This window comes from Cornus florida, unplaced genomic scaffold, assembly GCF_030987335.1.
Source record: "Cornus florida cultivar Cherokee Brave unplaced genomic scaffold, ASM3098733v1 CherokeeBrave_3.0.0_Hap2_Chr01, whole genome shotgun sequence".
Taxonomy (NCBI): domain Eukaryota; kingdom Viridiplantae; phylum Streptophyta; class Magnoliopsida; order Cornales; family Cornaceae; genus Cornus; species Cornus florida.
In genome coordinates, this window is record NW_026775571.1 from 77,293,080 (window position 1) to 77,315,366 (window position 22,287).

Here is a 22,287-nt window from a genome sequence, read left to right on the forward strand (position 1 = left end):
TAACCTTGGAATAAGAACTAACCCCATATACTTTGCCCAATTCATGGTCATGGATGGTAAAATTCTCCTGTGGTGCCCTGAATGCAAAGCTCCTAGATCTCTGTACTTTCTCAATATTGGATGAATCATTCTAAATCCTAAGCTTTGAATCAAAATCCTTCTCCATGTTAACTGCTCCTCCTCCTTCACCCCCAACCACTGCCAACATTTCTCCCTCTAGAATTCCCTAAAATTTTATAAATGTATATATATAGGTTTATATATATATATATATCACTCTCTCTCTCACTTAAAATAAGCACTAATTTAGAGTTGTAAGCCTTCATCCTCCGAATTCCTTTCCCTTGCTCGTCACCGTGATAAATTGATGATGATGATGCGGCAATGGGGCTGATTTGTGGCGGTGGTGATCATGATATATGTGTGTGTGTGTCGATCTATACAGACAATATATATATATATATATATATATATATATATATATATATATATATATATATTAGTTGTTTGGGTTAGGGTCTGAGAGAAGGGAAAGAGAAGAATAGTGTTCGGATAGAAAAAATTTGGGTTTATCATATGGGTTTTACCCAATAACCCATTTAAAATTATTTGATTCAAGGGTATTTAAATAATTTTATTTGTCAATTTTATATCAAAGGGTAATAAAATTAATTCATCATTGTCAGAGTATCTTTGTCCATTTTATCAAACTTGAGGGGGTGTGATTGTTCAAAAATAAGACAACTTTCATCTATTTGTCATTATGTCAAAACTCAGGGGCGTTGGTGTACTCTACCCTTGAATTTTAATTAAGGAAACAAAAGAATATCAACTATTGAGTTCTTTTTAAATTTTTATTATGAGAACTTTTTGGACCATGTTAGCTGTCTTGAAATTTGGAATGATTGATATATCTTTGATTAAAAATTAGAAATTAGAAATTATTGCTATAACATCATATTACACATAATTTGGTTTTTTTTTTTTTTTTTTTTTTTTTTTTTTCACATTATATGAGACGTTTTATTTTATGTCAAGTTTATGTTTTTTTTTTTTTTTTTTTTTGGGTAAATATGTCAAGTTTATGTTGCTATATACACTTCAACATTTTATTTCTTACAAATTTATTTATTTATAGGTTATTAAAATATGGGACAACCTACGAACCAGAAAAATCCTTGAAACCCGAGCGGTAATATCATGAAAAATGAAATTGAATTACATAAATAAAACACGCCCACACACGCACATTAATATCATGAAAAATGAAATTGAAATTTTCTTGGAGAAAACCAAAAATAATTATTAATTTAAGGCACATCTGCAAAAGATGTATGAAAAATACATGTTTGTGCATGTGAATACCGAATACATAAAGAAGGTCAGACTTTGAATAAACTAAAAAAAGAAAAAGAAAAAGAAGAAGAAGGTTGAATTAACAAGTGATTTGAAAAATGGAAGAAACAAAATATAAGCGATTCAAGAAACCTGCCTACGAGATGAGTGCCACAACAGAGCATCTTAACTATCTATTTTCCTGGATCGTAAATCAACATTTTGTTCTTTGATTTTTGCACCTCTGAGTTCACCATTCTTCCTGGAATATAAAGGCATTGTTGTAATTGTCCACAAAAAAAGTTGGTATGGTAATCAATAAAATCCAACATTCTGGCACACCATACTCTTTCATTGCATATACATTCAATACCCTAGTGACACATCACAAAAAACGTTGCATTCAAAACCCCCAAGTGGCCTAATTGGTAGAGTCTCTAGCTCCCAAGTGGGTAGAACTGTGTTTGAATTTTCCTCCCTCTAGTTTGATAAAAATAAAAAATAAAAAAGTACAAAACACAATTACTCAAAATTCGGTAGCATAACCTCTTTGAATTCCTCTCTTTGCTAGATCAAGAGAAGCAATGCCTGGCTTAAAAGAGACCCCCATTGGCCTTGTACAGCTCCTTAGAACTATGATGGACCTGACAGGACGAAAATCTTTACAAAGGTCCCTTTTGCTTGGAATATATTCTTTCAAGGGAAGTCTCGGATTCTTTTCCAATAATTTGTTTTTTTTTTAAGTATAGACCTCAACTTTGTATCTCTGATGTCCTTCTGTCTACTAATCCTGTAGCTTTCACCTCTAACCTCAACTTAAACAATGATAGTAGTTGATAATATAATTTTTGATAAACTATAATAAGAATTGTAATTATAATTGAACTAGACTTAAGATTACATTTTTCAAAACAATGATAATCCTTCACAACAGTGGCAAATGGAAAATAAAAAAAAATAAAATAAAAAAAAAAACAAATTTACTCATTTACATCAACAAGAAATAAAAAATTAAAAGAGGTCAATAAGAAACACTTGCTCTTTTTTCAACATACCAACCAAATAGGTGAGAAAATGCCTTATTTTTATTGTTGTCGTAGCTGGTCTCTGTCCTCATTCTTTGCTCGATCACCTATGGTCTCTGTCCTCATTCTTTGCTCGATCACTTATGGTGACTCTAAACTCTCCACATAATAAGTAGTTGATTCAATACCGGATTTAGTGTCTATGAGCTCCTTAAATGTATTTTTTCTTGGATCATACATCAACAGTTTGTCATCTCTCACTTGCAACACAAGTTCGCCATTCTTCATCAAATAAAAGGGCATCTTTACCCTTGTCCACACAAAAGAAGGTATTGTGATCAATATAATCCAAGATGTTGGCACACCGTATTCTTTCATGGCATATACGGACCATCCATTAAAGTTCTTATACATCGCAGAAAGCATTCCATTCAAAGTCCCCAATTCAAGCGAGACCGATTGTAGCTCAAATTCCGGAAGCAAAATCTCTCTGAATTCCTCCTTTGCTAAATCAAGAGAAGCAATGATAGCACAAAAATCGCTATGACGAATGGCTAACCAATGCAAAGATCCATTAATAAAAGTCCCTCTTTCTTGGAACATACAATAGTAAGGCAAGTCTTGAATTCTTTTCCAAGAATTTGTTTTCCTCGTATAGACCTCAACTTTGGATTTGTTGCCATGTCGAAAAGCGTGATTGTTTTCACCTCTAACGACCTTATAGTTATAGTATCCATCAATAACCTTGTCATACCCAAACCCATAAAACATACCATACCTTACGAAGCAATATGAAGGTGGTGGTGGTAGTTGCTTACATTGTCTCGTAGAAGGGTTCCACAGAAAGAGGGAATAATCAGCAAGCAAACACAACAAGCCATTACAAGAGCCCGTGATGAAATGAGCAGTCATGTTCCATGGGAAGTCACAGTCGTTGGTCACAACAAAATCTCCCCGTGCTTCCAAGTCCATAGACATGAGAGATCCGAAGGATGACACAATGAGTCGACGGCGAGCATAGTCTAAGTGGTTCTTGAGAAAGTTCGAACCGGTTAATAAGTTGTTCCATTCTCTGCAAACACACCTGCATTGAGCTAGAGACTTCACGGGTAGTAGCAACAGAATGTAGTAGATGATGTCGTTGGGGAGGATGGGTTGTGGTGGTGGTGGTGGAAGTTTCATGAACCACTTTGCTACAAGTCCAAGTCCACAGAGGCCATGGCTTTTGGCTGTACTTCGCATCCTGCTACTACTTTCTTGGTGTTCTTGTGGGTGTGATGGAGATTAGGGTTGATTAAGAAAGTCCGAAGTCACGGAGTGATATTCATACTCTCCTCATCCTACGTAAACAGGGAACTGGAAACTTTTTGATTTGAGTTGTTGATAATGTAAAAACTTTGAAGATAAGCAACCATAAATTGCATACCTATCAACAGATATATGTATTTATTAGAAGGATGGTGAAATGTAAATTGAATATATGTGAAGTGTTCAGTGTGAATTTACTCAAATCAAAATATAATTATAAATTTTTTTAAATGAATTGTGTAAATCAAAGTTTTTATTTATGAAAAAGAGATCACCCATTCATCATAAAAATAATAATAATAATAATAAAATAAAAAATAAAAAAAATAAAATTTGTAACTTTCAATTTTAATTATTTGAAGATCCTGAAAATATATAGGCATAATTGAATTTATATTATTGAGTTATATTAGGCTTGGATTCTATAATAATAAGTTTTGTTTTTATTTATTTATTTATTTATTTATTTTTATATATTACGATCTTTCCTATATTAAAAAATTTGCAAGACAAAATACATCCTTTATTTATTTACTTTTAATCAAATGCTATTATAAAAGAAAGAGAACTTTACTGAGGATGCAAAGCCAAATATATATATATATATATATATATATATATATATATATATATATATATAGATATAGATATATAAACTGAAGGACCTAAAAGCAAATAGCAACCCATAAAACAAAATGGCCACTCAATCTAAATTATTTACTTAAGTTATGACTAGGCCACAAGCCCTTCATCAGTGAGAGATATTTGCATTTATCATCATTATATATACAAAAATTAAAATTAAAATTAAAATAATAAATAAAAAATAGAAATGACAATTAAAATTAAAAATTTTGGAGGGTAAATTGAAAAATGCTTCCCTGCTATATATAAAGAATGCGCAATTGCCCCTCGTGTTAAAATGCTCCCTGCTATATAAATAAGGACAATTCTTCAGAAGATTGGAATACCAAAAATTTTGAGAAAATAACAATAAAAATTAAAAAATCAAAAAAAATATTTATTTATTTATTAAGAAAAGAAACACTTAAATTTCCTTAAAAGTATTTTAAAATTTTTATTAAAAAAAAAATTGGTCAAAATTGACGATGATTGAGCAATTAGGTATCACTTTAAAAGTTAATAGCATCTCCAACCGTTGTGTGTATATATATATATATTTTTTTGTGTAAATTTAATGTGTTATAATAGATTTATACAAAAAAATTGATTTATTTATTTATAACTTCCTATTGTTTTATACCTTTTGTGTTAAAATATATCTCCCAATAACAACTAACAACCACATAATTTTTACAAATTTGTTGATTTGTTAATGGAATTAGAAAAAGAGAGGAGAAAGAAAATATGCTGATGTGGCTGTGTAAAATATATAACAATTTTACATATTAGTGACTTGGCAGTGTATCTTAACAGAAGGTGGGAGATTAAAATTTTTTTTTTTTGACATATTACGTGACAATATATATTTTACAAAAAAAAATATTTTAACAAACCTAAGTCACACAATTCGTCCAAAGAGGTCTTGCTCTCAAGCTCCACATGCGAATTGGTGATTTGGGAGTGAATTCGCACAAAATTCGCGAATTCAATTTTTGCAATTTGTGAATTTGTTTTCCTAATTCGCGATTTCCATACTAATTTACTTTATATAGTTTAATTTGTTAGAGTCCATATGGAACACCCATATTACTATATATGCATTTATTAGTTATACTATTACTCAATATATACATTAATTACTTAAATTTCAGTGTGTGTTTGAAAATATACTACTAAAAATATCTCAATTAGTGAATATTACAAATAAATGACGTATATTTTAGTGAGAAAAGTTAGCTTATTTATTACATATATCATTAATGGAATAAAAAAATCATGAATATATTTGTATATAGATTTAAATAAATCACGCATATAATTTTATTTAAACCTAATATACAGATACTCTTAATACGCCCCCCATCTAAAATTTTTTAGACTGTGACGCTTTCGCAAAACCTAATATACAGACGCTTTTAATACGTTCCCGCTCCAAATTTTTTTAGGCTTTGACGCTTTCGCACCCGCTCTGTGTGACTTAGTAACAGACTATTGGAGATGCTCTATAAGTAATCACAAAATACCAAATCAAAATATAATTATAAAAATTTTTAAATGAATTGTGTAAATTAGGGTTCTTATTTAATTATGAGAAAGAGATCGCTCATTCATCATAAAAAAATTGTAGCTTCCAATTTTAATTTTTTAAAGATCTAGAAGATATATAGGCATAATTGAATTCAAATTATTGAGTTATATTAGACTTGTATTCTAGAATAATTTCTTTTTTTATATTAAGATCTTTCCTATATTAAAAACTTGCTTTTATAATAAACAAAATAGACAAATAAACATATATAAAAATCAAAAATCTAAATTCGTAAAGTATAGTACTTTTTTTTTATTTTTTATTTTTTATTTATTTATTTTTTTTAAAGTTAGCACCAGGAACTCCCCTAGGCAGGGGTCTCTTCGGGACCCACCCTAAGTTACAAACCTGGGGGTGCAGAGTCTCGCCCTAAGGATACACCGGGTAAGTGGGGGGTGATAATGGAGTTGACAGGGATTGAACACTGGCCTAGTGTGAGCTAGTGCCAAGCACCCACATGATTTGATTTCTTCACTTAGGAAACCGGAGAGAAAGGAAGTCCAAACAACCCTTAGGCCTCATGGCGGAAAACCATGGCCTATGTGGACTTTTTTTTTTTTTTTTTCTTTTTGAAAAGTGCCTATGTGGACTTGTAGCAAAGTGGTTCATGAAATTCTTCCAACCGCCTCCCACCCTACCACTACCCACCCTCCTTCGCGACATTGATGAGTACTGAAAAGTGTGCATTTAAATCCGTTAAGTTTAAGCATTCTAGTACCTTTATCTATCTTACTTTGCCGTTTTAGACTTATTACGTGTTATTTATATTTTCAGGCACTAATCCCAAAATTGAGCTAACTCAGCCAAATAAGAGCTTAATTGAAGCAATCCTGAGATAAACCAAAGGAGGGAGCAAAGTGGAGAAAGAAAGGAGCAAAAAGGAATCAAAGTTGTGCAGCTGAAAAGTTCGATCGATCCAACTTAGAGTTCGATCGATCGAACATCTATGATCGATCACAGTACTTCTTGATAGATCCAACCTTGGCCTTTGCTGAAATTCCAAGTTCGATCGATCCAACATCACCTTCGATCGATCGAACCCTATTTTGTCCTATTCAAATGATTGATCTTATCCACAGCTGTACGCCTACCAACCACTTTTGTCCTTTTCCCCATAAATATCTTCGAAATATCTCAGCCTTGTCCTTATCCGGAGGAGTCAGACCACTTCGATCGATCCAAGATGTAGTTCGATCGATCGAACCCATCTTCGATCGATCCAAGTTAAGGTTCGATCGATCGAACTTCCTCCAGCGAGAAAAAGTTAAAGTCCAGCTCATTTATTCCGTCCTTCACCCAATCATTGGAGAATATGCCTTGCATGACCACAGCTCATCATAGGGTGTATTTGACCTACCTATATAAGGAATATGATACACTTTTTGGGGAGGAGTCTAGTCTCTTGTCACACATTGAAAATCATTTTGGAGGCTATTCTTGGAGAGGAAGAAGGGAGGAAGCTAGAGCACCATTGGAGGAGATCTTCACCAACAAGGAGCAGCCATGGAGTTAGCCCTTGAGGGTTGGATCAGCACTACCATGAGTGGCTAGACATCTTCTTGGGGCTAGAGTTAGCCCCAAGTATGCTTTCTATACTCTAATCTTGTGTATTATTGAGGGATTAGTGTTGTATGATACATCTTGATATTCATGTATATATAAATCTTGATTATTTCATGGTTTGTATGGTTTAATACTTCCAATTAACTATTCTATTCTGCTCATATGTCTATGTATGCTAGAGTAGGATATTCATGTGCTTATCTCTAGATTTAGTGTTTTTATGCATGTCTATGTGTATTGATGCTATAGATCTAGAGATTATCAAGATGATATGCTTAATGAATGTTATTTTGGTTCATTTGATGGTTTATGCCTATTCTTGATGGCTTGTGCCTCTCTCCTAGTCTAGATAGCTTTATTTTCATGCTAGTAGTGTAGATTTAGTGTAGTGGTAGTATAATGTTAGATGGGAGGACAATCTACTCTTGATGTTTGATGTTCCATGCTTGTGAGTCCAAATGGCATATTCCTCTAATATTGTGTTGTATGTGGATTGTGAGCTTAATGAAGGATTAATGACTAGTTATGATATGTTGTATCTTTCACATGTGTTTAGACAATTTATTCCTCTCCCAATAGATAAATTGTGGCCTCTCACATGATGTTTAGATAATGCATGTTTAACTAAGTCATCCTTATGGATTGCTTGGACTATGAGCTTAATGAAAGGTTCAATGACTTGATTTGATATTTTGTTCTCTTCACATGATATCTAGACAATATATTCCTCTACCAATAAATGTATTGTGGCCTCACACATGTTGATTGAGACAATTTGCACTTGTTGAGTCACCCTTACCAATTGAATGTCTTTTACACACACAACATTGTTGCAACACATTCATTTCCCTCATTAGTCACTTGATTATGGTTTGGAATAGTATTGTTTGGTGGTGATTTCTACACCCCAAGACCTTTCCTTCTTACTTACTCTTTATCTTATTGCATTTTAATTAATTCTTTTCTAGAAGTAATCAACCAACCCAATTCTCTTTTGCAATCATTTGGTACGCTAGAGTCGAAGTTGAAATTCCAACACGTATAATCCCTTGGGACAATCCCTACTCACTCTTGCTACGTTAGTAGTAGTGTTGGTAGTGGTTTTTATAAATTTAAATTTGACATAAAAGGCTTTTCTTGAACCACACAGTCATTACATTCAGTTTGGCGTATTGGAACGGCCGTCGTCAGACATCATCTATTCTATTCTCTTGCTACAACCCATCAATTCTGTAGGTCGATTCAGATGTGTTTGCCAAGAATGGAACAATTTACTAACATGTTCCGACTTCATCAATAAGCACGTGTTGAAGGCTAGTGGTCAACATCGACTCATTGTGTCATCGTTAGAGTATCATGTGTCTAGGGACCTGGAAGCACCCTACGATACTGTTACGACTAAACTCGAGTTCCCATGGGAGGAACATGTTCATGCGATCATAGGCTCTTGTAATGGCTTGTTGTGTGTGTTTGTTGATCATGGGACACTTGGCAGCGTCGAACTAGGCCAAGTGAAAGTTGCTGAAGTCGCCACATGTCAGTTATTGCATGCAAGAAAGCTCTATAAATAGAGCACTCAAGGCTAGTTTGCAAGGCCTGCCTGCCCAGCATACAATATACATCAATTCAGCATCTTTGTTATTCATGTATCTTTCATTTCCACAATGAATTTACATTATGTCTAAACCTAGCACCTTGCTAGTTCATATATTCCAGCAATGAATTTACATTCATTTAAGTTGAGTCCAGCACTTTGCTATTCCATATAGCATTCATTCCATGCAATGAATTCTCATAATGCTTGAGTTAAGTCCAATACTCTTTTGTTACTTCCAGTCGAGCAACGCATTTCCATGTCTCTAAATTTTCAATCATGCACTTCAATTATCTAAATTTCCAGTCTTGCACTTTAAATTACTTTAATTTCTAGCCTTGCACCTTCAATACCGTCTTCTTTTCCATTAGCAATAGAATAGTTTAAAGTCCTTATTTAAAGGCAAAAAAGACCCTTCGAAGGTAGTTATTCTAAACCTTCGTACAATCACCTGATCCCTACAAATTTCCAACTAGATTACTGTACGGATTTCCACTTTGGAACTACTGCAGTTCTTGCAAGCCTGCACACCACACTATTCCGCCTTTTCACGTAATCCGGAGGGCGGAACCGGACGTATATTCCGTAATTACAAAATTAGGAAAGTGATAAATAAAAAAATTAAAAAAAATGACGGAATTGATTCCAAAAAAGTAATTAAACTTACTTATTACTTTCCTGATTTTGTGATCACATATAATATGCATTTATGATTAGTACCACATCAAGGGTCAATAGATGACATACTTAGTGGTGAGTAGGCAAAGTATATTAGGAGTGGGAATTAGGTGGGTCTAACCAGAGTCCCGCCTAATAGTTATACGAGAATTGACAAGGTCATTAGACAATAGGATGGGACTAGGATTAAACTTTGTAGTCCAAATTTATTTTGGGGGCGGGATTTGAACAAAAATTTTAGTAACCCAAGGAACCTAAAGAACCCGAAATATAAGAATATAATTTTTATACAAGACTATATGTAAAATATTGTTAAATTAAGATTATTTATAGTATCATCATGGATTCATGGTATTTACCTAACTTTATTACTTTGACACGTTTATTTTTACAAAGTAAAAACATATAATAATTGAATTTTGGGTAAAGTACTAAGACACCTTCTGAGATTTGCCAAAGACTACCTGATGAAAGTTTGTCTATTTTTGGACAACCACACTCCCTTGTGAAATTTGCCATCAAACAGAGTCTTAAAACATATAAAAAGTCCATTTTACCCTTCACTATTTTATTATTTTTAATTATAAAATATCAAAATACTTAAATGGACAAATTACCCTTTTCATCTCTCTCTATATAGATATATATATACACACACAACCACACAACAGTCACCACCACTCTCAAGCCAGACCCGAAAGCTTCGTCCATGGCACCACCTCCACACCTTCTAACCACCGACCGTCGAGCGACTTACCATCTTCAATGGTAAATCTTCTTTATCATTTATTATAATTTAACCTCAAATCTCCACTACACAGATTCGAAGTTCCCCAAATACTAGTAAATCTTCTCAAACCAGAATAAACCAATCTTAATAAATCATCAAACTAGAACAAACCATTAATCTATAATGAGCAAAAATCAGATTAATACAATCAAAATCAAAAGAGAATCACTATATACAGAATATAAATAATAAGAGGACCAACAGAGAGAGAGAGAGAGAGAAAAAAAAACCTAACCTTGGAATAAGAACCAACCATAGGCGGACCTAGGGGTGGGCGAAGGTGGGCTTCAGCCCACCCCATAAAAAAATAATAAAAAAATTACTATTGGTAGCCCACCCCAAATTAGCCCAATCCAATATTAGCCCACCCCATTCTGAAATGCTGGATCCGCCCTTGGAACCAACCCTATATACTTTGCCCAATTCATAGTCATGGATGGTAAAATTCTCCTGTGGTGCCCTGAATGCAAAGCTCCTAGATCTCTGTACTTTCTCAACATTGGATGAATCATTCTGAATCTTAAGCTTTGAATCAAAATCCTTCTCCATGTTAACTGTTCCTCCTCTTTCACCCCCAACCACTGCGAACATTTCTCCCTCTAGAATTCCCTAAAATTTTATAAATGTATATATATAAGTTTATATATATATCACTCTCTCTCTCTCTTAAAATAAGCACTAATTTAGAGTTGCAAGCCTTCATCCTCCGAATTCCTTTCCCTTGCTTGTCACCGTGATAAATTGATGATGATGATGCGGCAGTGGGGCTGATTTGTGGTGGTGATCATGATATCTGTGTGCGCGTGTGTCTATACAGACAATATATATATATATATATATATATATATATATATATATATATATATATATATTAGTTGTTTAGGTTAGGGTCTGAGAGAGGGGAAAGAGAAGAATAGTGTAAGGATAGAAAAAAATTGGGTTTATCATATGGGTTTTACCCAATAACCCATTTAAACTAATTTGATTCAAGGGTATTTAAATAATTTTATTTGTTAATTTTGTATCAAAGGGTAATAAAGTCAATTCACCATTGTCAAGGTATCTTTGTCCATTTTACCAAACTTGAGGAGGTGTGATTGTCCTAAAATAGGACAACTTTCATCTACTTATCCTTATGCCAAACCTAGGGGTGTTGGTGTACTTTACCCTTGAATTTTAGTTAAGGAAACAAAAGAATATCAACTATTGAGTTCTTTCTAAATTTTTATTATGAGAACTTTTTGAACCATGTCAGCTGTCTTGAAATTTGGAATGATTGATATATCTTTGATTAGAAATTAGAAATTATTGCTATAACATCATATTACACATAACATCATATTACACATAATTTGGGGTTTTTTTTTTTTTTTTTCACATTATATGAGACATTTTATTTTATGTCAAGTTTATGTTGCTATATACACTTCAACATTTTATTTCTTACAAATTTATTTATTTATAGGTTATTAAAATATTTTATTTCTTACAAATTTATTTATTTATAAGTTATTAAAATATGAGACGACCCGAGAACCAGAAAAACCCTTGAAACCTGAGCGGTATGATGCGGGTTGAGATACAATGGATTTTTTGGTATTTGAGCTTGCAGCAGGTTAAGATGTTAGAAACCTGAGTTTGGCTAGCCCCTTAGCCCACCTAACTTGCCCAAGCCCCACCCCTATCTCGTATGCTAAGTATTATTAACACAATGGCCAGTACGTGGTTCAATACTTCAGGATTTGGATAGGTCACACAAATGAGCTCACCCCTAAACCTCTATATAATTTTTGCATTACATAAATAAAACGCGCCCACACGCGCACATTAATATCATGAAAAATGAAAATGAAATTTTCTTGGAGAAAATAAAAAATAATTATTAACTTAAGGCACATCTGCAAAAGATGTATGAAAAATACATGTTTGTGCATGTGAATAAATAATACATAAAGAAGGTCAGACTTTGAATAAACTTAAAAAAAAAAAAGTTGAATTAACAAGTGATTTGAAAAATGGAAGAATCAAACTATAAGGGATACAAGAAACCTGCCTACGAGATGAGTGCCACAACAGAGCATCTTAACTATCTATTTTCCTGGATCATAAATCAACATTTTGTTCTTTGATTTTTGCACCACCATTCCTCCTGGAATATAAAGGCATTGTTGTAATTGTCCACAAAAAAAGAAGGTATGGTACGTAATCAATAAAATCCAACATTCTGGCGCACCATACTCTTTCATTGCATATACATTCTATACCCTAGTGACACATCACAGAATACGTTGCATTCAAAACCCCCAAGTCAAGTCAAATGGCCTAATTGGTAAAGTGTCCAGCTCCCAAGCGGGTATAACTGTGTTTGAGTTCCCCTCCCTATAGTTTGCCAGATAAAAATAAAAAATAAAAAAGAACAAAACACGATTACCCAAAATTCGGTAGCATAACCTCTTTGAATTCCTCTCTTTGCTAGATCAAGAGAAGCAATGCCTGGCTTAAAAGAGACCCCCATTGGCCTTGTACAGCTCCTTAGAACTATGATGGACCTGATAGGACGAAAGTCTTTACAAAGGTCCCTTTTGCTTGGAATATATTGTTTCAAGGGAAGTCTTGAATTCTTTTCCAATAATTTGTTTTTTTTAAGTATAGACCTCAACTTTGTATCTTCTGGTGTCCTTCTGTCTACTAATCCTATAGCTTTCACCTCTAACCTCAACTTAAACACTGATAGTAGTTGATAATATAATTTTTGATAAACTAGAATAAGAATTGTAATTATAATTGAACTAGACTTGAGATTACATTTTTCAAAACAATGATAATCCTTCACAACAGTGGCAAATGGAAAATTCAAAAAAAAAAAAAAAAAATAAAAATAAATTTACTCATTTACATCAACAAGAAATAAAAAATTAAAAGAGGTCAATAAGAAACACTTACTCTTTTTTCAACATACCAACCAAATAGGTGAGAAAATGCTTTATTTTTATTGTTGTCGTAGCTGGTCTCTGTCCTCATTCTTTGCTCGATCACCTATGGTCTCTGTCCTCATTGTTTGCTCTATCACATATGGTGACTCTAAACTCTCCACATAATAAGTAGTTGATTCAATACCAGATTTGGTGTCTATGAGCTCCTTAAATGTATTTTTTCTTGGATAATACATCAACAGTTTGTCATCTCTCAGTTGCAACACGAGTTCACCATTCTTCATCAAATAAAAGGGCATCTTTACCCTTGTCTACACAAAAGAAGGTATTGTGATCAATATAATCCAAGATGTTGGCACACCGTATTCTTTCATGGCATACACTTCACATATAATCCAAGAGTTGTTATGCATCGCACAAAGCATTCCATTCAAAGTCCCCAATTCAAGCGAGACCGATTGTAGCTCAAATTCCGGAAGCAAAATCTCTCTGAATTCCTCCTTTGCTAAATCAAGAGAAGCAACGATAGCACGAAAATTGCTATGACGAATGGCTAACCAATGCAAAGATCCATTAATAAAAGTCCCTCTTTCTTGGAACAGACAATAGTAAGGCAAGTCTTGAATTCTTTTCCAAGAATTTGTTTTCCACGTATAGACCTCAACTTTGGATTTGTTGCCATGTCAAAAAGCGTGATTGTTTTCACCTCTAATGACCTTATAGTTATAGTATCCATCAATAACCTTGTCATACCCAAACCCATAAAACATACCATACCTTACGAAGTAATATGAAGGTGGTGGTGGTAGTTGCTTACATTGTCTCGTAGAAGGGTTCCACAGAAAGAGGGAATAATCAGCAAGCAAACACAACAAGCCATTACAAGAGCCCGTGATGAAATGAGCAGTCATGTTCCATGGGAAGTCACAGTCGTTGGTCACAACAAAATCTCCCCGTGCTTCCAAGTCCATAGACATGAGAGATCCGAAGGATGACACAATGAGTCGACGGCGAGCGTAGTCTAAGTGGTTCTTGAGAAAGTTCGAACCGGTTAATAAGTTTTTTTTTTTTTGGTTAAAAGGGTAAGCTTTATAAATAAGAAATATGTACAACAAAGCAACCAAAGAAGGAGAACTTCCATGGCTTAGAACACTACAAAACACCAACATGTTACATAGTGTATGGAACTATTACTAATCTGAGCCTATCAAGAGTTGTGACCGACGAAAGCAGTCATTGTTGCAGTAGAAACCATGTTTGACCTCTTCCATACGCACAGCCTTGTATGAAGAGTTGTTGCATAGCTTCTACATTGCCAATCTTACTCAATTCAGCAGCATTTCTTAACTTGAGAGAAGCAAATCTAGCTCTGATGCATATGAGATTAATGATTTGGTAGGTTGTTGCAGACTTGTTCCTGAAGGCTCTTGAATTTCTCTCCTGCCAAATGAAGTATATGGCACAAGAAAGGAGGAGCTTGTGAGTGATGAAGTGCTGTTGTGTCCATGTTGATGAGCACTAAGCAATCAGGTCTCTCCATGAGTCTGGTTTGATGTAGAAGCCTGCAGCATGCTGTACAAAATCCCAAATGGTACAACTGAATTTACACTTGAAAAATAAATGATCTACAGTTTCACAATCAGCAAGGCACAAGTAGCATGCATTTGTATAGTGCTTCTTCATCATTGGCTTTGTGTCCAGTGTTGCTAACCTTTCTTTCAATGCTAACCATGTAATATAAGCATGCTTGGGAATATGATGTTTGAACCATATTAGGTGAGTCCAAGCAAAGACAAAAGAGGGAGGAGAGAAGTACTCCAAAGTGAGCCTGTGAGAATACTCCTTTGTCAAACTGGGGAGCCAATGGATTTGATCCTCATCAGTTGTTGGTGTAGGGATAGATTGTAGCTGGGAGTTGAATTCCTGTGATTGAAAGAAAGGAATTTGCACAAGAGAAGGTGGAATCACCCACTGATCATTGGAAATTAGGCTATCAACTTTGACTTGGGGGTCCAGTTGAAGAATTTCCAATTCAGTTAGGTTGAGCTGCTGTACAATAGGGCCATTTTGTTCCATTCTCTGCAAACACACCTGCATTGAGCTAGAGACTTCACGGGTAGTAGCAACAGAATGTAGTAGATGATGTCGTTGGGGAGGATGGGTTGTGGTGGTGGGGTGGAAGTTTCATGAACCACTTTGCTACACGTCCAAGTCCACAGAGGCCATGGCTTTTGGCTGTACTTCGCATCCTACTACTACTTTCTTGTTGTTCTTGTGGGTGTGATGGAGATTAGGGTTGATTAAGAAAGTCCCAAGTCACGGAGTGATATTCATACTCTCCTCATCCTACGTAAACAGGGAACTGGAAATTTTTGATTTGAGTTGTTGATAATGTAAAAACTTTGAAGATAAGCAACCATAAATTGCATACCTATCAACAGATATATGTATTTATTAGAAGGATGGTGAAATGTAAATTGAATATATGTGAAGTGTTCAGTGTGAGTTTACTCAATCAAAATATAATTATAAAAAATTTTAAATGAATTGTGTAAATCAAGGTTTTTATTTATGAAAAAGAGATCACCCATTCATCATTTAAAAAAAAAAAATTGTAACTTTCAATTTTAATTATTTGAAGATCCTGAAAATATATAGGCATAATTGAATTTAAATTATTGAGTTATATTAGGCATCGATTCTATAATAATAAGTTTTGTTTATTTATTTATTTATTTATTTATTTTTATATATTACGATCTTTCCTATATTAAAAAATTTGCAAGACAAAATACATCCTTTATTTATTTACTTTTAATCAAATGCTATTATAAAAGAAAGAGAACTTTACTGAGGATGCAAAGCCAAATATATATATATAAACTGAAGGACCTAAAAGCAAATAGCAACCCATAAAACAAAATGGCCACTCAATCTAAATTATTTACTTAAGTTATGACTAGGCCACAAGCCCTTCATCAGTGAGAGATATTTGCATTTATCATCATTATATATACAAAAATTAAAATTAAAATTAAAATAATAAATAACAAATAGAAATGACAATTAAAATTAAAAATTTTGGAGGGTAAATTGAAAAATGCTTCCCTGCTATATATAAAGAATGCGCAATTGCCCCTCGTGTTAAAATGCTCCCTGATATATAAATAAGGACAATTCTTCAGAAGATTGGAATACCTAAAATTTTGAGAAAATAACAATAAAAATTAAAAAATCAAAAAAATTATTTATTTATTTATTAAGAAAAGAAACATTTAAATTTCCTTAAGAGTATTTTAAAATTTTTATTAAAAAAAAAAAATTGGTCAAAATTGACGATGATTGAGCAATTTTTACAAACTTGTTGATTTGTTAATGGAATTAGAAAAAGAGAGGAGAAAAGAAATATGCTGATGTGACTGTGTAAAATATATAACAATTTTACATATTGGTGACTTGGCAGTGTATCTTAACCGAAGGCGGGAGATTAAATTTTTTTTTTTACATATTACGTGACAATATATATTTTACAAAAAAAAGTATTTTAACAAACCTAAGTCACACAATTCATCCAAAGATGCCCTGCTCTCAAGCTCCGCATGCGAATTTGTGATTTGGGAGTGAATTCGCACAAAATTCGCGAATTCAATTTTTGCAATTTGTGAATTTGTTTTCCTAATTCGCGATTTCCATACCAATTTACTTTATATAGTTAAATTTATTAGAGTCCATATGGAACACCCATATTACCATATATACATTTATTAGTTATACTATTACTCAATATATACATTAATTACTTAAATTTCAGTGTGTGTTTGAAAATATACTACTAAAAAATTTCTCAATTAGTGAATATTACAAATAAATGAAGCATATTTTAGCGAAAAAAAGTTAGCTTATTTATTACATATATCATTAATGGAATAAATAATCATGAATATATTTGTATATAGATTTTAAAAAATCACGCATATAATTTTATTTAAACCTAATATACAGACGCTCTTAATACGTTCCCGCTCTAAAAAAATTTAGGCTTTGACGCTTAGTGGTCTATCTACGAGAAAAGGCAAAAAAGGATTTCCATTGACCCGACTAGGAACTAGCTAAAAGAGAGAGTTCGATAGCCATATACTTCACTTTCGATAGGGAACATCGTGACGGCAGCTCGCTCGACAAGCGTGACCACCCCCAGTTCGGCTGTCTGTAATGTTCGGAAATTTGAGGTGATAGGTTGACGCTTCCCTGTTCATGCCGTAGTAAGCAGGTCAGGTCGCACCCGCTCTCGCTCCCGCTCTGTGTGACTTAGTAACAGATTGTTGGAGATGCTTTATAAGTAATCACAAAATACCAAATCAAAATACAATTATAAAATTTTTTAAATGAATTGTGCAAATTAGGTTTGTTATTTAATTATGAGAAAGAGATCACTCATTAATCATAAAAAAATTGAAACTTCCAATTTTAATTTTTTGAAGATCTAGAAGATATATAGGCATAATTGAATTCAAATTTTTTATATTAAGATCTTTCCTATATTAAAAACTTGCTTTTATAATAAACAAAGTAGACAAATAAACATATATAAAAATCACAAATCTAAATTCGTAAAGTATAATATTTTCCTTTAGAGCATATAAATAAAGGACAGAGAAGGAGAGTTTGACTGCGACAAATTTGCTCTTGTAATGGCTTGTTGTGTGTGTTTGTTGATCATAAATACCTCTTTCTATGGAACCCTACCACGAGAGTATATAAGCAAGTACCACCACCTCCAAGTTGGTTAGAAATACCTACATATCATCCATTGTTTTATGGGTTTGGGCATAACATGTCCATTGATGGATGCTATAACTATCAGGTGGTTATAGGTGGATATGGCATCAAAGGTTCCAAATTAGTTGAGGTATGGGTTTTGAACGGAATGCATTGTATGATGTGTTCCAGCAGTAGGGGATGGGAGATATGTGCCATGAAAGAATATGGTGTGCCAGAATCTTGGATTGTATTGATCACCATACCTTCTTACGGTATGTGGACAACTGTGAAGGTGTCGGGCCCCTTTTATTGGATGAATAATGGTGAACTTGTGATGCAACTAAAAGATGACGAAATGATGGTGTATGATCCTAGAAAAAATACATTTGAGATGCTCATAGACGCCAAATCGCCGATTAAATCAACTACTTATGTGGAGAGTATAGAATCACCATAAACGAGCAAAGGATGAAGACAACGTCTGGCTAGCTACAACAACAATAAAGATAGTATTTTCTCACCTGTTTGGTTGGTTACTTGAATCCTATTTTTACCATCTTCTCTATCCAAGGCCATAGAAAATCAATCCACATCATCTTGAAAAGAGTAGGAGTTTCTTATTGATCGCTTATTAACTTTTTTTATTTCTTGTCGTGTGAATTGAGAAATTTGATTTGTTTTAGAATTTGTTACCATTGTGAAGAATTATTTTTGTTTTGAAAAATATGATCTCAAAGTCTAGTTCAATTTTAGCTACAATTCTTGTTCTTCTTTATCAATAATTAAATAATTAAATTATCAACTACTGTAATTGATCATCAAGTTTAATCTTTAAGGAGCTGTGGTTTATGGTGCTAGGCTTCATGTACGTTTATGTGCAATCTTCTCTTTGGAAAAGAAACCATGGAATTACGTTTCAAATCTTCTCTTTGGAAAAGAAACCATGGAATTACGTTTCAAAAGACGTAACATTACTCTCACAAGAAGTACCAAGTAAGTACTATTGCATACTGCTCTTACTTGCCAAGAGGCTTCGTCAACACTCAAAGAACAATTTATGTTAAGTGAACAGTCCCAAAGTCCTCTGATTAATTGTATAAACCACAAACACAAAGACCACATATGGTTTTTATTTGCACTATGATTGGTTCAAAATTATTTATTTTTAAATTGAAGTAAATTTTTTTTTCTTCAAGATAATAAGTGTTAGAACAAGATATAAAGATTAGAGAGTCCAACTCCAAGTCTTGTACTCTAATATGGAGTGAGATTAAAATGGTTATATGAACAATGGGTTTTGAACATCTATGGGCAATCAAAAGGTGGCTTTAATTTTTTCTTTTTTTTTTTTGGCTCAAATTTCAAGATCTTTTGTGTACAAAAGAAGTACCATTATACTTGTTCTTCTTTCCCTGTTCCTAGATTTCTCTAACTTTACGACTCTTTAGAGCAATTAATCTAGAACTTTACGAGATTGAAAAACCAAACTGTAAAATGATTGTCCCTATTTTTTTTTTTTTTTTTTTTTTTTTTTTTTTTTGTGATTAAATTTGATGTGTCATGGTAAATCTGTAAAAAAAATTTGTATTAATTATTTTTAGCTCCAGCCATTATTTCATACCTATTTGTCAATAACAACCAAACACAGTAAGAATGAGGGAGAAGAGAAAAAATATGTTGATGTAAATGTATAAAAAGATTGTACAAAATACACAAGAATTTTACGTATTGATGAGATGTCAATGTAGCTTAGCATACTCAACATAAAAAAAGTTTTACACATGGTATATATATATATATATATATATATATTTTTTTTTTCAAAAAAGTTTTTTAACACATTGCCAGCCCTCCCCTACTCCGATAAACAAAGTACCGAATTAAACAAAGTACCGAATTCGCTCCCGCGTACTACATTTAATTACGGGGCAGGAGCGGGATGGATTATGTCATTTTTATTATGTAGTAAAAAACATATATAATTAGCAAATGAGAGAACTTTAAAAAAACAAGAAAAAAAAAAAAAAAGAAGACGACTTTGATTCAAGAAGGGAAATTTATTTTAACTAAAAAAAAAAGGGAAATTTACCTTATTTTTTAAGAAAATTAAAAGAATTTAAAGAGTAAATTAATGAGAAATTTAGAGATAATTTTAGAAACTAAAACTTTTAGGGAGGCACTATGGAGAATGTTATACTTCACGAAAATTTTATCTTAAATTAGATGGCTGCTTAGTTGTCAAATTATTTAGTTGTTTTGTATGTTTTAAAAATAATTTTTTTAAGAGGACTACTAACTGTTGAAGGACAGTAGCACCTCTAATTGTTGAAAAACCAATCATAAAAGATATAATTAATATTGTATATCTTTCTTATTTTCATGGAACTTTAATACTTAAACATTTTAGGACTAAATTAGCCTTTAAAATTTAACATTTTCGTCTCCTGTCATACACATATATAATCTTCCTTCTTGCATTTGTTACATATATATTGCCTTCATTCATTCTGCTATTTTTTTTTAAAATGTTTCTTAACGGTATATAAAAAAGGAAAGAAAAGAATTGAAAAAATAAAATAAAATAAAAAGGAAATAAAAGAATTGAAAAAAAAAAAAAGGAAAGAAAAAAATTTATTCACATGAGCTTTTATTTTTTATTTTTTAATTTTTGGTTTTTCTTTCTTGCGCATATGTATATAAATATATAGAGACACACATATATAATTAATCATATCTAGTCTGGATTATGAAACCATCCTCGTTTCTATTTTACACATTAACTAAAACTCAAATTCAAACTGAAAATCCGTTAACGTTAGCATATATATATAGACACACATATATAATTAATCTCCTCGTTTCTATTTTACACATTAACTAAAACTCAAATTCAAACTCAATATCCATCAATGTTAGCATTTATATATATATAAAGACTGCATAAGACTAAATAATGAAAGTTATATACATGTACAAACGGGAATGATAATAAAGACCTAAGAATATCAGAGGCTGTCCTTCTACAGTTGAATGTGCAACTATAGCTAAAAGTCCTCTTTTTTTTTATTTTTTTTATTTTTTTATTTTTTAATATAGGAAAGAGGATAAAAATAGCAAACCTTGTAGTTATAAAATTCAAACCCTAATATAGTTTAATAACTTGAATTTAATTTTACCTGTATATTTCTTTTTTGGGGAAAGAGACCTGGTTATTCTAAAATTTCAATTTAAATAGGCATCATTACTAGTCTTATTGATTTCTATAAAATACATCTCTTTTTCCTTCCTTATTTTTAATTTTTCGTAATTCATTTCCTTATTTTTTTAGTTTTCCATTTATGGTTGTATCATCATCTTCATCTTTTTTTTGTTTTGTTTTGTTTTTTTTTTTTTTGGTTTTCACATCAAGTTTCATGGTACTCAAATAAAAGAATTTGATTTTTACAAAATCTACAACAAAAATTACAATGATTTTTTTTTTTTTTTTTTTTTTTCAATACTTTGCAATTTTATTTTATTTATTTATTTTCTGAGAGTCATTTAGATCATTAGCTTTGATCATTATAGCAATTAACAAATGCCTAATTGATGTATATTAATGATCCTAATTGATATATATTAATGATCAAAACAATAATGTTTTATATAGAAAAAGGGATACACAATTTAATTATATATAAAGGATGTCTAAAGTATCTAAATCTATAAAATACCACAAGAGTTCTTACAGAGATGTAAGAAATGCAATGTAATAAATAAATAAATATATATATATATATACACACACACACAATTTGATATAAATTGAAACTTTAATTGCCAATAAAGATAGATTAAGATGAAACCTAAAAAAAAAAAAACTATAACTTTCTAAATAGTTAATTGCCTTATATTTTAATATGATCCCATTATATTTGACACATAAATAGCTACATAAACTTGGTGCAAGACTCATTTACAAATAATTAAAATTAGAAGTGACAAATTTTTACCAATAAATGAGTAATCTCTTTCTGGTAAATAAGAACCCTAATTTACATATTTCACTTAAAAAAATTTATAATTATATTTTGATTTGATATATTCTA

At 32.2% G+C, this 22,287-nt stretch overlaps 2 protein-coding genes across 2 annotated transcripts; both read right to left on the reverse strand.

The window, feature by feature from the left end:
- Nucleotides 1-2,501: 2,501 nt before the first annotated feature.
- LOC132275385 (F-box protein At3g07870-like) lies at nt 2,502-3,602 on the reverse strand. The gene has a single exon (XM_059776858.1). It carries the CDS (start codon nt 3,600-3,602, stop codon nt 2,502-2,504), a length of 1,101 nt encoding a protein of 366 aa, XP_059632841.1.
- An 11,354-nt stretch (nt 3,603-14,956) lies between these two features.
- Nucleotides 14,957-15,514, reverse strand: LOC132275394 (uncharacterized). Its single transcript, XM_059776868.1, has one exon. It carries the CDS (start codon nt 15,512-15,514, stop codon nt 14,957-14,959), a length of 558 nt encoding a protein of 185 aa, XP_059632851.1.
- Nucleotides 15,515-22,287: the final 6,773 nt, after the last annotated feature.

Bases quoted from the DNA above. Each gene is read 5' to 3' on its own strand.
- LOC132275385 (XM_059776858.1), bottom strand. From the start codon at position 3,602: ATGCGAAGTACAGCCAAAAGCCATGGCCTCTGTGGACTTGGACTTGTA.
- LOC132275394 (XM_059776868.1), bottom strand. From the start codon at position 15,514: ATGGAACAAAATGGCCCTATTGTACAGCAGCTCAACCTAACTGAATTG.